At 37.6% G+C, this 14,000-nt stretch overlaps 1 protein-coding gene across 1 annotated transcript in view; it reads right to left on the bottom strand.

Moving 5' to 3' along the window:
- Positions 1-14,000, bottom strand: part of TCERG1L (transcription elongation regulator 1 like) — a 240,357-nt gene that overhangs the window by 225,016 nt on the left and 1,341 nt on the right. The window contains exons 2-3 of the mRNA XM_006136638.5: positions 12,589-12,735; positions 11,495-11,675 (exon numbers count right to left, since the gene is read on the bottom strand). Coding sequence (XP_006136700.3) covers positions 11,495-11,675; positions 12,589-12,735 — 328 coding nt within the window. The remainder of the gene's footprint in view (positions 1-11,494; positions 11,676-12,588; positions 12,736-14,000) is intronic.

Raw genomic sequence — 14,000 nt, 5'->3', positions numbered from 1 at the left:
CCCACTGGCAACTTGCTGCTGGAAGCCTGCTGGCCTGCCAGCCCTTTATCATGACTCTCTGGTCCTAGAACATGCCTAGTGCTGTACCAGGGCTGTTGCTGAACCAGAGAGTCCAGGTTACCTGTATAACTAGGTTCAAAATAGAATCATAGAACACTAGAACTGGAAGGGACCTCGAGAGCTCATTGAGTCCAGTCTCCTGCCCTCATGGCAGGACCCAGTACCATTTAGACCATCCCAGATAGATGTCTATCTAATATGCTCTTAAATATCTCCAGAGATGGAGATTCCACAACCTCCCTAGGCAACTTATTTCAGTGTCTAACCATCCTGACAGTTAGGAAGTTTTTCTTAATGTGCAACCTAAACCTCCCTTGCTGCAGTTTAAGCCCATTGCTTCTTGTCCTAATACAAAAAGACAAGGTCATGGAAGGACAGGTTTCTAAATAGCTGTTAGCAAAGATGGTCAGGAATGCAAGCTCTTGGTATCCCTATGCCTCTGACTGCCAGAAGCTGGGACTTAATGACAGAGGATGGATCCCTCGATAAATTGTCCTGTCCTGTTCATTCCCTCTGAGACATTTGGCACATTTATTACCACCACCAATTGCGTTGCAATAGCCTTAAATGATGTTATTTTTGTTTTGTTTAAAACTGTGCCTGCTAAGTGTTGATCAACTTGTATACATTTATCAAAGAAAAATATTTTGTAGTCTTTATGCAAATTGATGTGTAAGTTAAAGCTATTCTTAAGCATCCATTCTACTGTACAAATCCATTGACTTGCTGGCCCTGGAAGTGGTAGGAAGACTATTTCCCAAGCTGTTTTGGAATCATTTCCTAAATGAATGTGCAATTTTTGTAGGAGGGAGGAGAACAGGGCAAAATACCCTGTACATGTGTCATACTTATTTTGATCTCTAAAAATCCAGCTTTTATTATGCCATATTCAAGGAAAGATTCATTATTACTTCCTGTTTTGATTCCTTTACTCCTTTTCTTGCAATATTCAAGATACATTGAGTAACAATTCAAAGGTGACCTAGGTTATGTAAGTTCATCCATCTGTGCACTTATCAAGGTGAGTGTACAATTTGTGCTATGCACATTCATCTTGACTTCTTTCTGCTTCAGTTTCCATCTCCTATTATCTGCTTTTCATTCAAATCAAGTGCCTGCTTAAGAAACCCTTTTGTTTTTGCCAACCACAGATACATGGGAACCCTATGGATTTATTTCCATTGTTCTTTAGCGAGGTCTATAGAATGTGACAAAGGTGAGGTCAAGTCTAAAAAAGTTTATGGCACCATTATCAAAGAAACTGGGATTCTTGGAGACAAGATGATGTTTGTTGTACAAATTTTCACAGATAATAAAATATTCTACAGTAGCAAACAACTATGAAGCCGTCTGTAAGACATGTAAGACAAAGGATCTATATAGGGGAGGTATAGGTTGGATATTAGGAAAAACTATTTCACTAGGAGGGTAGTGAAGCACTGGAATGAGTTAGCGTTACCTAGGGAAGTGGTGTAATCTCCATCCCTTGGGGTTTTTAAGTCTTGGCTTGACAACAGCCTGACTGGGATGATTTAGTATGGGTTGATCCTGCTTTGGGGAGGGGGCTGGACTCGATGGCCTCCTGAGGTCTCTTCTAGCCTTATGATTCTATGATTCTATGATTTTATCTAGCTCATTTAATACAATAGTGTTAATTAACTGTTGAAAGATTGAACATGCTGGTGATCCAGGTCATCTTCTGAAGTCTCAAAGAAAAAAATGCATAGCTACATCAATTGCATAGCTTAAGTCGAAAAAGCTTGATTTGGCTTTTGGTACTGTCTACACAGCAGGAAGTCAAAGGAAGAACACTTTTCCTTTGACTTCCCTGACTTCTTGTAAAATGAGAGTTACCATGAGCTGGTGTAAGAAGTCCTCCTCTTCTTTTTTGCCCTTAGCTCCTATGTGAGCATAGGCAATCAACAATTTCTTTCCAAGCCTCTCTGTCTTGTGCCACCTTTTCTAATTCCTTCCAGCTTTTGCCCATTTTCCTCACATTCACATCCAGGTCCCTTCTCCAACTATTCTCTGGCCTTCCTCTTCCTCTTTTTCCCTGTGGATTCCAGGATCGGGATTGTCTGGTGGCTAGTTGGTGGCTTCGTCAGTGTATGGCCAATCCATCGCCATCTTCTCAAAATCTCTTGCTCTACTGGGCATTGCCCTGCTCTTTCCCATAAGCTAATGTTTGTAACCTTGTCAGACCACTTCAGGCCAATGATCTTACACAAGCATGTATTAATAAAAGTCTGCAATCTTTTGATGTTTGTCCTTGTTGTTCACCATGATTATAATCCATATAGAAGTACTGATTTTACCTTTGAGCTGAAGATTCTTATTTTGATCTGTAGCTTGATCTCTCTTGAATTCCATATGTTCCTCAAAATAATAAAATAACTTCTTGCCTTCTGTATTCTGGTCTTAATATCTTTGTCAGTACCTCCCACTTTTTTACAATACTACCTAAATAAGTGAAGGTATCAACTTCCTCCAGTGTCATTCCTTTCAGGACAATTGGGCTGCTGTTATTTGCTGCAATCACTTTCATGATCTTGGTCTTCCCCTCGTGGATCTTCAGTCCTATCTGCTGTGAAATCTTGTCCAGCTTCACTGTTTTATTTTGCATTTGAAGTTGATTATGTGACAGAAGAGCTAGGTCATCTGCAAAATCAAGGTCTTCCAGCTGTTTAAACAGGGTCCACTGGATTCCATTCCTCTCATTAGCTGTTGTTTCTCTCCTGATCCAATCAACCACAAAAGAAAGAGAAAGGAGGACAGCAGACAACCTTGCCAAACACCAGACTTATTCTGAAGGGTTCTGTAAGTTGACCCTCATGCAAGACCCTACAGCTCATATGTTCATAGGTCTTTTTTATAAGAGTTATGAGCTTCTGAGGGATCCCACAGTGCTATAATAATTTCCACAACGTTTCCCTATCCAAGCTGTTGAACACTTTTTCATAGTGCACAAAGTTGATATATAAACAAACATTCCATTCTAAACATTGTCGAATAATTATGCGCAATGTGGTTATCTGATTTATACAAGATCTATTCTGATGAAATCCTGCTTGCTCATCTCTTAGGCTACATCCAGACTGCAAGCCACTTTCGAAAGATACTTTCAAAAAAGCCTCTTTCAAAAAAGAGTGTCTAGACTACTACCAGTACTTTCGAAAAAGCAAGCCGCTTTTTTGAAAATGAGCACCTAGGCAGTCTGGATGCTCTCTTTCGAAAAAGCACAGTTTACACTACACAGCACCTTTTTTCAAAAGAGCACTTTCGAAAAAAGGCATTCTTCCTCATAAAATGAGGTTTTCCGCGGTTGAAAAAACTGCTGCGTTCTTTCAATTTACTTTCGAAAGAACACGGCTGCAGTCTAGACACTGGTAACTTTTTTTGAAAAAAGGCCACTTTTTTCAAGAAATCCCTGTAGTCTAGACACACCCTTAGACTGGAGGGAAGGATATTTAGTTAAATTGCCAAAGAAAGGTGATCTACAAGAATTCACAAATTATAGAGGAATCATGCTTTTGTCAGTGCCAGGCAAAGTATTAAACAGGGTAATTTTAGAAAGACTCAAGAAAATTATAGACTCCAAGCTAAGAGAGAAGTACTCCAGCTCAACATTATTTCAAAATAAAGGCTTGCAGTGTAGATGAGTACTATGTTATTTCGGAATAAGGCTGCTATGTAAACATAATCCAGATCCTTTGAATCTCAGTCCTTGTGCACCACTCTATGGCTCTAATACACCTACATGTGACTACTCCTCTGAAGCTTTTGCAATATTAGATTGTAACTCACTATCTATTGGAGTTTTCTTGTACATTTGCCTGTACTGATTGTAATCAGCAGTCAAGTATTTTGGGATACTTCATAAAATGGAATATATTACTTCAATTTAAGTTGCAGCAATTCTATGTCTTAATATAATGAAGATACATTTCTATTTATAGCTCTTCATCTCACCTTCACAGCATGCTACATGAAAGGCTTGCTCTACAAGATTTCTATGGAAAACCTTTTAGAACATTATTACCAAAGTGTGCTATTTTTCAAAAAGGGAACATTGCCTGCAAAACAGTGATTGAGAAGCAAATCTGCCAACAAAGTGAAACCATACTGTCAGAGAGTGTAGGGGAGTCACTGGGCCCTGCACCCCTATCTTCACTCAGATGGAACTCTTAGCCAGCAGGTAGAACAGAAGGTTAATTCATTGACGGGGATATAGCATAACCCCTGTTAACACGGGAACCAGAAGCAGTCAGTACAATCCAACTTGCGGTGAGAGGGACCCAGGGCCAGCACCCTGGGTCCCCTCCCTGCATCCTCAGCCAGCCAAGAGGACTCACACACCCCATAACCAATCCCAACCCTGCAGGCAGCCCTGCCTCCTCTTTTGTCTAGCTTCAAAAGGTGTCACCTATTGAATCTTCTACCTAAGCTCAGGTTAGCCTGTGCTATTCTTGTGTACATGCAAATGTGGGGCAGCTTTCCCCTCAGTGAGAGCCACACACAACATTCCCATCCCCAGCAAGGTACCAGTGCAACGTCTAGGAAAACTGAGGCACACACCTGGGTTTACAACAGAACAATACTGGACAGTAGGAATCACATACAACGTAACAAAGCAAACAGAGTGAACACAATCCCCATTATGTCACACACATCTTGAAACATTAAAAGAATTGCAAGAATTTTAGTAATAATATGAAACATAGGAGATATTTGCCCTCACACCTGCCCCCCCAAATCTCTCAAAAAGTTGAAGGAATTCCTAATAATTTAACTCAATACAAGGAACCAGTTCTAAAGACCATGACAGCTTAGACACCTAATTCAAGACTCCTGGAAAGATGTCCTGTATTCATACAGCCTTGGACTTGTCTCTCCCCATAAGTGGGGAAAGGACATTTATACAAGGAAAAACAAGCAGATCCACCTGTTAACAAATTAACTATGACTCTATTCCAGATGACAGGCTGCACAATGTACTGGAGAAAAATATAAATAATTTTCCTTGCAAAATATGTAAATGTTGTATCCCCAATATAAAATACAGGACATTGTTTTGTCTGATGGAAATAAAAAAATAAACAACCATTCCTGGGTAAGAAAATAATGTATCATCATTTTATTTAGATAAATACAATTTTAAGTTCATAAATTCAATGTCTATAATCCATTTTTATCTGCCAAGGAAGAATAACTGATTACTTTTCATTTAAAAAAAAATCCCTTTCTAATACCTAGTGTTCACAACTGACAAATTATGTGTGTTAGTACTAATAGTGAGTGTTAGCATTGACCAACCTCCAACAGTTCATAGTTAGGCTAGGAAAGATTAGATGTTTTTTATCAGAGAATGTCTATTTCACTGTAAACACACAAATCATTTGAAAAGTATTTCTATGGATAATATAAATTTACAGCTAAAACAATAATGCTTGAAGATTTACTACCTTGATCTATGCCCATTTACTTTGTATATTTTGATATATGATGTTGACAATGTGTCTTCATGGTTATAAAGCTATAATTTTTGAATCACAATGTGTCCTGTTAGTAAATAATTGTCTGACCTCCTTTCTGTATGACTGTCTCCCCAGATTTCTAATAACTGTGGAATTTTTAAAAAGAAAAATTATGAAAAGCAAATATCAGTATTATCCATCGAAATTAAACAAAAATCAAATTCCACAAGCCAAGACTTCATAAATATTTTTATTCTAAAATGGCCACTGAACTGAAGAAACAATATCACTGTTACCAGGAGAGCCAAGATCCTGCACGGACCCCTGGGCAAGATACAGAGGGACCAGCTCTACACTCCTAGAAGGGACGGGCCTTAGGCAGAAGCTGGCAGGGCAAGGGGCAGTGAGCCCTCTGCATTGTATGGAGAACAGCACACATTACTCCCCCCACCCCTTGCTTCACAGAATGCAAGGTACAGAACCCCGGAAACAATTTAAAGAGCCCACATCTCTAGTCAGCACTAGTTCTGTACTGCTGCCATAGTAACAGCGGTGCTGACCAAGAGTCCTGACCCCTTTGAATCACCAGGCCCCAGTACAAGTGACCTCTTTGTCCCTCCACCCACTCCTCCCCGTCACCAGGCCTGACTGTTACTAATGACACTGATTCCAGGGATGGATCTAATGTATCCATCCCTGGAGGCAGTGGACAAGATTCTTTCATGCTTGACTGGACAAGATTTTTTTTAAATCAAGAAAACCATTCTGATCTAAGTAGGGCCAGCATCTTCCAAAATTCCAAGTGGTATGGGTTCCCACTTTCATTTCCTTTTATAGTTCTGTGTCAAGTAATCTGAAAAGTTAGAATATGCCTAGCAATAAATGCTCTACCCATCTAAGAGGCAGAGCACTCCCTTTCTGTAACTCCTATTGGCTAGGAGCAGCTGTCTGTGATCAATGGGAGTTGTCATTGCCCATACCTGCAGGGGCAAAGCATCTCATGGCCAGCTAGCAGCATGCCTTTACAAGCACTGACCCAGAGTTTGAAAACCCCTGAGGCTACGTCTACACTGGCAGCTTCTTGCTCAAGAACAATTGTTCTTGAGCAAAAACTTGCCAAGTGTCTACACTGCACGCACATTCTTGCTCAAGTAAATTTACAGTACAGCGTCGGAAAACACAGCTTCTTCTGGAAGAGTTATTCCTTTCCCCACGAGGAATAAGCCCTCTTGCACAAGAGGGCAGTGTAAACGGGCAACATGAATTTCTTGCGCAAGAAACCCCTATGGCTAAAATGGCTATCAGAGCTTTCTTGCGCAAGAGAGCGTCCACACTGCCATGGACACTCTTGCGCAAAAGCACATCTCTTGTGCAAAACACATGCCAGTGTAGATGCGCTCTTGTGGAAGACTTTTTGAGCAAGAACTCTTATGCAAAAGAGTTCTTGCGCAAGAAGCTGCCAGTGTAGATGTAGCCCTGGAGTAAGGACCACTAGACCTACTTACTATATCATTTTCATTTGGCCATTCAAGATTTACTATTTGCTGCAACTGGAGAGGGCAAAAAGGATAGCGAAAAACACCCATTTCTTCTTGGCAAATACTATTTGCTGTCCCTACATCACAGCTCTTCTAGTATATAAAAGTCTCTGCTGTGCATCACAACTAGAGAGGTTATAGAGAACAGATTTTCTGGGGACAAAATTTAGTAGTTAACCAAATGATGGCTATTAAGTGTCCCTTTGCAGCAGATTTTAAGAGCCTATAACATCCATTTGCAGTCTGTTCCCCATCCCCTTCAACTTCTTTACTGTGTGCATACTCCAGCAGTTCAGTCCAGGAAAGATTAGGAAACATTTGTGGCTTTAGCCGAATGCTATTGATTTCCACAGTGACCAACATCTATCGTTTCTATTATGGTAACATTTTTGCACCTTAAATAAGATTGGAGCCCACTGTGATGGATGATGTACAAATTACATCTAAATGAAAACTTCTATCCTAGAGGGCTTTTAAGACACAAAACAGATGAAGGGTTGAGGATGACGAAGACATACAGGCAAATGAATATAGTGAAGAATTGGCAACTTTGTTGTTTTCCTATTTTTTTTAATTGAAGATAGGAAAAAAGGGAAGGAAGGAATGGGTAAATTAATAAGAATGAGGCAGTAAGAAAAGAAAGGAAAAGGGAACAATCAGTTATCTAACAGCCATAGTTAATTGACAGGGTTTTGTAGGCATCTCAACAGAGACAAGTTTTAAGAAAGCAATTTGAAGATCAGGCAGGAACTGAATGGATTATAAGAACACAAAAGAATTCATATGGGGCCCCTCTAACCCAGTAGCCTGTTTTCACATAGTAGCCAGTGCCAGATACTTGAGAGGGAATGAACAGAATAGGATAGTTACTGAATAATACAACCCATCATACAGTTTTAGCTTTTTGGCAGCTAGAAGCTTAGGGATATGCAGATTATGGGATGCTACTTGACCATTTTAGCTAATAGCCATTGATAGACTTAACTAAGAACTTATTGGTGGGGGAGGGAGGTTGAATAAAGGTAAATAGCACTCCCTTATTCACTTTCTCTACATCATTCATGATTTTACAAAACTCTCTTATATTCACCTTTAATTGTCTCTTTTATAAAATGACCAGTTCCAGATTTTTTAATCTCTCCACATATATAAACTGTTCCACACCCTCAATCATTTTCCAATTTTATATATATGTTTTGCGATGGGCCAACAAGAACTGTATGCAGTATTAAAGATGTTGGGGTACTATGGATCTATATAGTGGCATTATGATATTCAATATGTTACTTATTCCTTTTACAGTAGATCTTAATATCTTGTTGGCTTTTTTGAGTGTCACTGCCCATTGATGAGATGTTTTCAGAGAACTATTCATGATTATTCCAAGATCTCTTTCTTGAGTGATAACAGCTAATTTAACCCTCATCATTTTGCATGTATAGCTGGTATTACATTTTTCAATGTACATTGCTAGGCATTTATCAACATTCAATTTCAACTGCCATTTTGTTGCACAGTCACACAAAATAGTGTGATCCTTTAGTAACTCTTCAAAGTCATCTTTGGGCTTATCTATCTTGAATACTTTTGTATGAACTGCAAACATTGCCAGTTCATTATTTCAGATAGTTTTATGAATATATTGAACAGCACTGGTCCCAGTCCAGATTTTTGTAAATTTCAAAAATGGCGCCCAGCCGGGAAGATGCAAATCAAGCGTGGGATATTTAAATCCTGGGCTTGATTTGCAATTCTGAATGCCTACATTTGCAGCCCTATTCCAAAATAGGCTGCAAGTGTAGACATACCCATGGGGACTAATTTAGCTATAACTACTCAAGAGAGACATCTTGGAGTTATTGTGGATAGTTCTCTGAAAACATCCACTCAATGTGCAGTAGCAGTCAAAAAAAGCAAACAATGTTAGGAATTATCACTGAATGAAGCTATAAGTGTTAAGGGACTTAAAGATAAAGATAAAAAAGTGAAATCCAGACCCCACTGAGAGCAATATAAAAAAATCCCGGTCAGTTCAAAGGGGTCAGGTTTTAACTCCAAAAGGTTACATTATATAAGAAATGAAGAGGGAGCCACTAAAGTCACTGATGGCATAAGGTGGGGCAGTGCAACGAGCCAGACAGATGGTTCTGACAGCAGTATTTTGAGAGGGAGCAAAGATGCAGTAGTCCAGTCCAGACAGGAGGAGAGCTGCTCCAGCTGTGTTTGCTGTGGCCTCTGGCAGGGTCCAGATGTCCAGACTGGTTAACCAGTTACCTTGTAAGCAGGCTGATATGCCTACTGCTTACTGGGAACCTTGGTAACCTCTAACATCCCTAATATGACTGCTAACAATAGATTCGATCCTGTAGTTCTTATTCAGGTAAAACTCCTCATAGAAATTAGTAAGAACAGTGAGAAGTCCTGTGGCACCTTATAGACTAACAAATTTATTGGAGCATAAGCTTTCATGGGCAAAGACCCACTTCATCAGATGCATGTCAGATGGCATGCATCTGATGAAGTGGGTCTTTGCCCACGAAAGCTTATGCTCCAATAAATTTGTTAGTCTATAAGGTGCCACAGGACTTCTTGTTGTTCTTGCAGATTCAGACTAGCATGGCTACCCCTCTGATAGAAATTAGTGTAGATGGTGCAGGCCTCTGGTTGATGGTCCAGGACAATAGGAATCCATTGCCATAGAGGCAGATGGCCCCAATGCACCTCTGATATAAGAATGATGAAGAAAAATGCCAAGAAATGCAAACATGGCATTTTCAGTTCTCATGCATAGCAATAAATTTGAAAGAGATTCAGAAGGTGTAGGGAGGCAATAGTATTTCTTAATGGGTTGGAATTTCAAAAACTCCTAAATATGTTAAGAACCAACTCTCATAGAAAGTCAATAGGAATTAGGCACCTAATTCACTTCAGTTCTTCTCAAAATCCCAATTATAGATGTCAATGGGAGCCGGAGCAGATTAACTTCAGCAGTTAACATTTAATAACATTAATATGAGTTCAATGTGATTTTTATCTAAATTAGCATTATAGTACTAGGCCCTCTTTGTTTATTTCTACTGGAAGGTACATATAGACAGAAGTCAGAGGAAAAAAATATCGATCCTACCAGTTCCTACACCACCAATACATGTAAGATCAAATATCCAAATACATTCCATCAGGCATTTATAAAAACATCTGTCAACATAGCATCTGGCCAGAGATATAAACTTCAAACAATGTATACATTTTGCAGACACAAATTAAGTATAATCATCCAGATAGAGATTCATAAGCAATATAATTATTTACCCACCAGTATATTTATTTATGTTCCATTATGGAAAGTTGAACAGCACTAGAGCTGATCAATACTAGTGCCAAGAACAGAAGGCAGTTTAAAGTATTATTAAAACCACTGAAATGCAGAAATTATTTGAATTGTTCCACTTACTTCCTAAATGCTGAACAAGATTAATTGATAATTAACATAAATAAGTCTGGCAAACAGACTGAAAATGGATTTCCTCCCTCATAATGAATTCCTTAATTATCCAAACGAATGTTGCCTTATTACATGTTGCAGAAATTTGAAGTAATACAAGAAGGTACAAAATAACATATCTGTATTACAGTTTCAGAATAAAAACAATTCCATAATAATGAAAACTGGGATGGGTATGATTTTGCCATTATTTAAAATTATCTCAGTAAGACAGACATTTGTACCTTGGTTTTCTCTACATTTGTCTTCAATTATCTTCATTCTAATTATTTGTTTTGTTTTCGAGGGCAACTACTAAGTTAGATCAATGCAACAAAATACTACTGAAGGCTCACATCCATCTTTGCAGCAATATATTTTCTGGCTTTTTCCAGGTTAAAACATAGCAGTAGCATGAACAATATACTACCATTGGCAGCTTTAACTTACCTTATTTATGTAGATTAATGGAATTTATTTCATGCATGTCATCTTGCATAAATGTATTTAATTAACCGATGATCAATTAGTGTTTCCTATTAATAACTGTGCATTCAGGGATTATATAAAATTTTTAAAATAAGCAATTGATGTTAAAATTACACGTTAAATATTGTGTCAGCATATCATTAGTGTGTTTGAAGATAAACCAAATCATCACTGGGCTGGCTACAACCCAGGTCAATGGAGAGGGTTTGCTGATTGCTGAGAAATCTAGTTTCTAATTTTCAATAAGTTTATACTTTTTCTTTATACAATTTTTTAAAATTTAAATGAAGGTGAAATGTTCTTGTTCTGGACCTTGTTATAGAGGTAACAACCCAAATGGGAATTTAGCTGGAGAAAAGAATGCAGAAACCACTACCTAAAGTAAAAATAAGATCAATAGGACAAAAATGGAGAGTGTGAAAAATTGTTCATAATTATTTATTACTAACCTGGTATAGGCTGAGGTGTTAACACCACTGTGGGAAGAGGCCTTGAGGCAGTAGCTGGCCTAGATATAGCCATAGCTACTTGATTTGTCATGAAAAGAGGCTTCTCATGTCCCTGGAAGATTCTTGATTCCTCAGGATGTATCCATGCTGAATCCAGAGTAAATGCATTATTTAAATATATCTGCCAAAGATAAACAAAAGGATGCTGAAGTTAAAGATAATATAATTGCACTGCTTGTTATTTTCATAGTTTTTATGTCTTTAATTCAGGCTCTCATAGCTATTTATACACCTTTGTGGCATGGAACTTATCTTAAATCATGAACAGTCTTTAAGACTAGATTGATTTATGCTTCCTAACTATTGAGAGGCTGTGGTTATCTAACAATCTCATAAGGGGACTATCCAATTTAGGAAGTATTACCAAGCAAAACACCAAACTTTAACATATGAAAAAGAAGGCCAAACCTAGCCCCAATGAATTTATGGTAAAACAAATGTATCTACAACATTCGGTATCTTAATTTTTTTTTCATTGAGGCCCGAGGGATGGAAGAGGTGGAAAAAAAAACCAAGACTACCCTATAAGTTATTCATATGCCTAAATTTACACACATGACTAGCTGGTTTTAGAATAAAGGCCAGAGGTTGTAAATACAGCATGAAATCTTGGCCTCACCGAAATTGATGGCAAAACCCCCCTGGACTTTGTCAGGATTCAAGCTACTGAGTCAATTTCTAACAAATATACATAGAAAACATGCAGTCAATAGCCAGGTGTTGCAAGTATACAAAACATCGAACACACATTAAAGCCACATAGTTTGTGGTATAAACATGTTTTACCCAACAATACAGAACTAATGTTAAAGCTATTTTAGTCCTTTTCACTATTTAAGAGAACTGCTGATTTATACCTTCAGAAATAGCCTATTTATTGATCACCTATTTATAGCATTCATTCTTCTACAGGAGTTTTTCTTGACATAAATTCGTGACCTTCTGCATGCCATTGAGGTTTGCAAAATTCAGTGCTTTCCAATTGTTATGATAAGATCTTAATATAAAATGACCCAAGTAAAGTTCAGCGTTACCTTGCAATTAGATAGTCTCTTATCTCTCCAACTTTTCCTCGCATGAGGTGGAACAGTAGATGTGTATACATGTGGGAAAATAGGAACAAATTCCACACTAGAAGAAGGTGAAAATCCTATAACTGGAGAATGAGCTCCAAACATCCACTTAAAAAAAAGAAAAGAAATTAAAATTAAATGAATGAAAAATATTCTACAAAAAAATCAACCAATGTTTGAACATATTAAGAAAGTGAATTTCAAGCAAACGTAATTTATCAACCTCTTTAGAATAAACATTGCTTATTTAAAGAAAGCATTTATTGTATCAATCCCACATTTATTGTGTGCTTTGCAAAATTAACTGCTCTAGAAATCTACAAACAGAAGAATCAGAGTTAGAATACCAAGTTAGTACTATTACTGCAATGAACTTTTAAAAAAGATCACATATAAATAGAAAACATCATCATACCAGATTGTGTGTTTGTTTCTGTCTTGATAGGCAATGAGAAAAAGCAAACCAAAGACATGGTAGACTGTGTGATTTTTTTTTACTCTTGAATTCTTTGAACAAATAGATTGATATTGAAGAAACATTTCAGCATTTAAATCTAAGTTCTTCCCACTTCAAAATAATTGATGTTATTCTTGCATTAAATACAAGACCATCTAGCTTTTTCTTCTGCTTGTACTCTTTCCAAAGCACTAAGTTCCAATAGACAATAATAGCTAAAATGTTTGGCTGGGAATCTCTAAATGAAATGAATCAAAGATTATGGAACTCAAAAGTTTTATGTGAAACAGCATTAAAAATACAACAGAAGCAATAAACTACTAGCAAATTAACATAGCTATTAATATCTAATGCATCCATAAAAAGGTATGATGAATATTGAAACTGACCAGCAACAGTTATGTTATGTGGCCTTATAATACTGACAAAGAAATGGAACATTCATCAAAAAGCATCACTGAGATGTGTTGTTTAAATTAGTATGATTGAAAACATCTTAGTGCATATGTATATATACATACACAAATATGGAACACTGATTATAATGGTTTATATTGTTAGAAAAGAATCCACTTCATTATCAGTTTGTTTTTTCCCCAGCAAATGGGAAAAGATCAGAGGGCTAAAGGATGAATAGGACAAATCTTAACAAGCCAATCCAAGTCCCTTCTTTTACTTTTCTTTTAAATCCTGCAGGTTTCTAAATGTTAAGGGAGGGAAGGGTGGAGGGGGAGAATCTGATTTCTAGACATTAAATACCTCTAGTGGCAGCATCATGACACAACAAGATAAAAAATGTTGCAATGGAATCCAGTTGTGATTTTTTAAAAATCATATTCTGCATATTGAAAAGCCTTATGGGGCATTCACAAATACTATAAAAACGGGAGTGTTCAGGTGGCTTATCTCTTCCAGT

Source organism: Pelodiscus sinensis, chromosome 8 (genome assembly GCF_052426305.1).
Source record: "Pelodiscus sinensis isolate ZL-2025 chromosome 8, ASM5242630v1, whole genome shotgun sequence".
Classification (NCBI taxonomy): Eukaryota; Metazoa; Chordata; order Testudines; family Trionychidae; genus Pelodiscus; species Pelodiscus sinensis.
The sequence above is the reverse complement of the archived record's forward strand: the minus strand, read 5'-3'. Positions and strand labels throughout refer to the sequence as shown.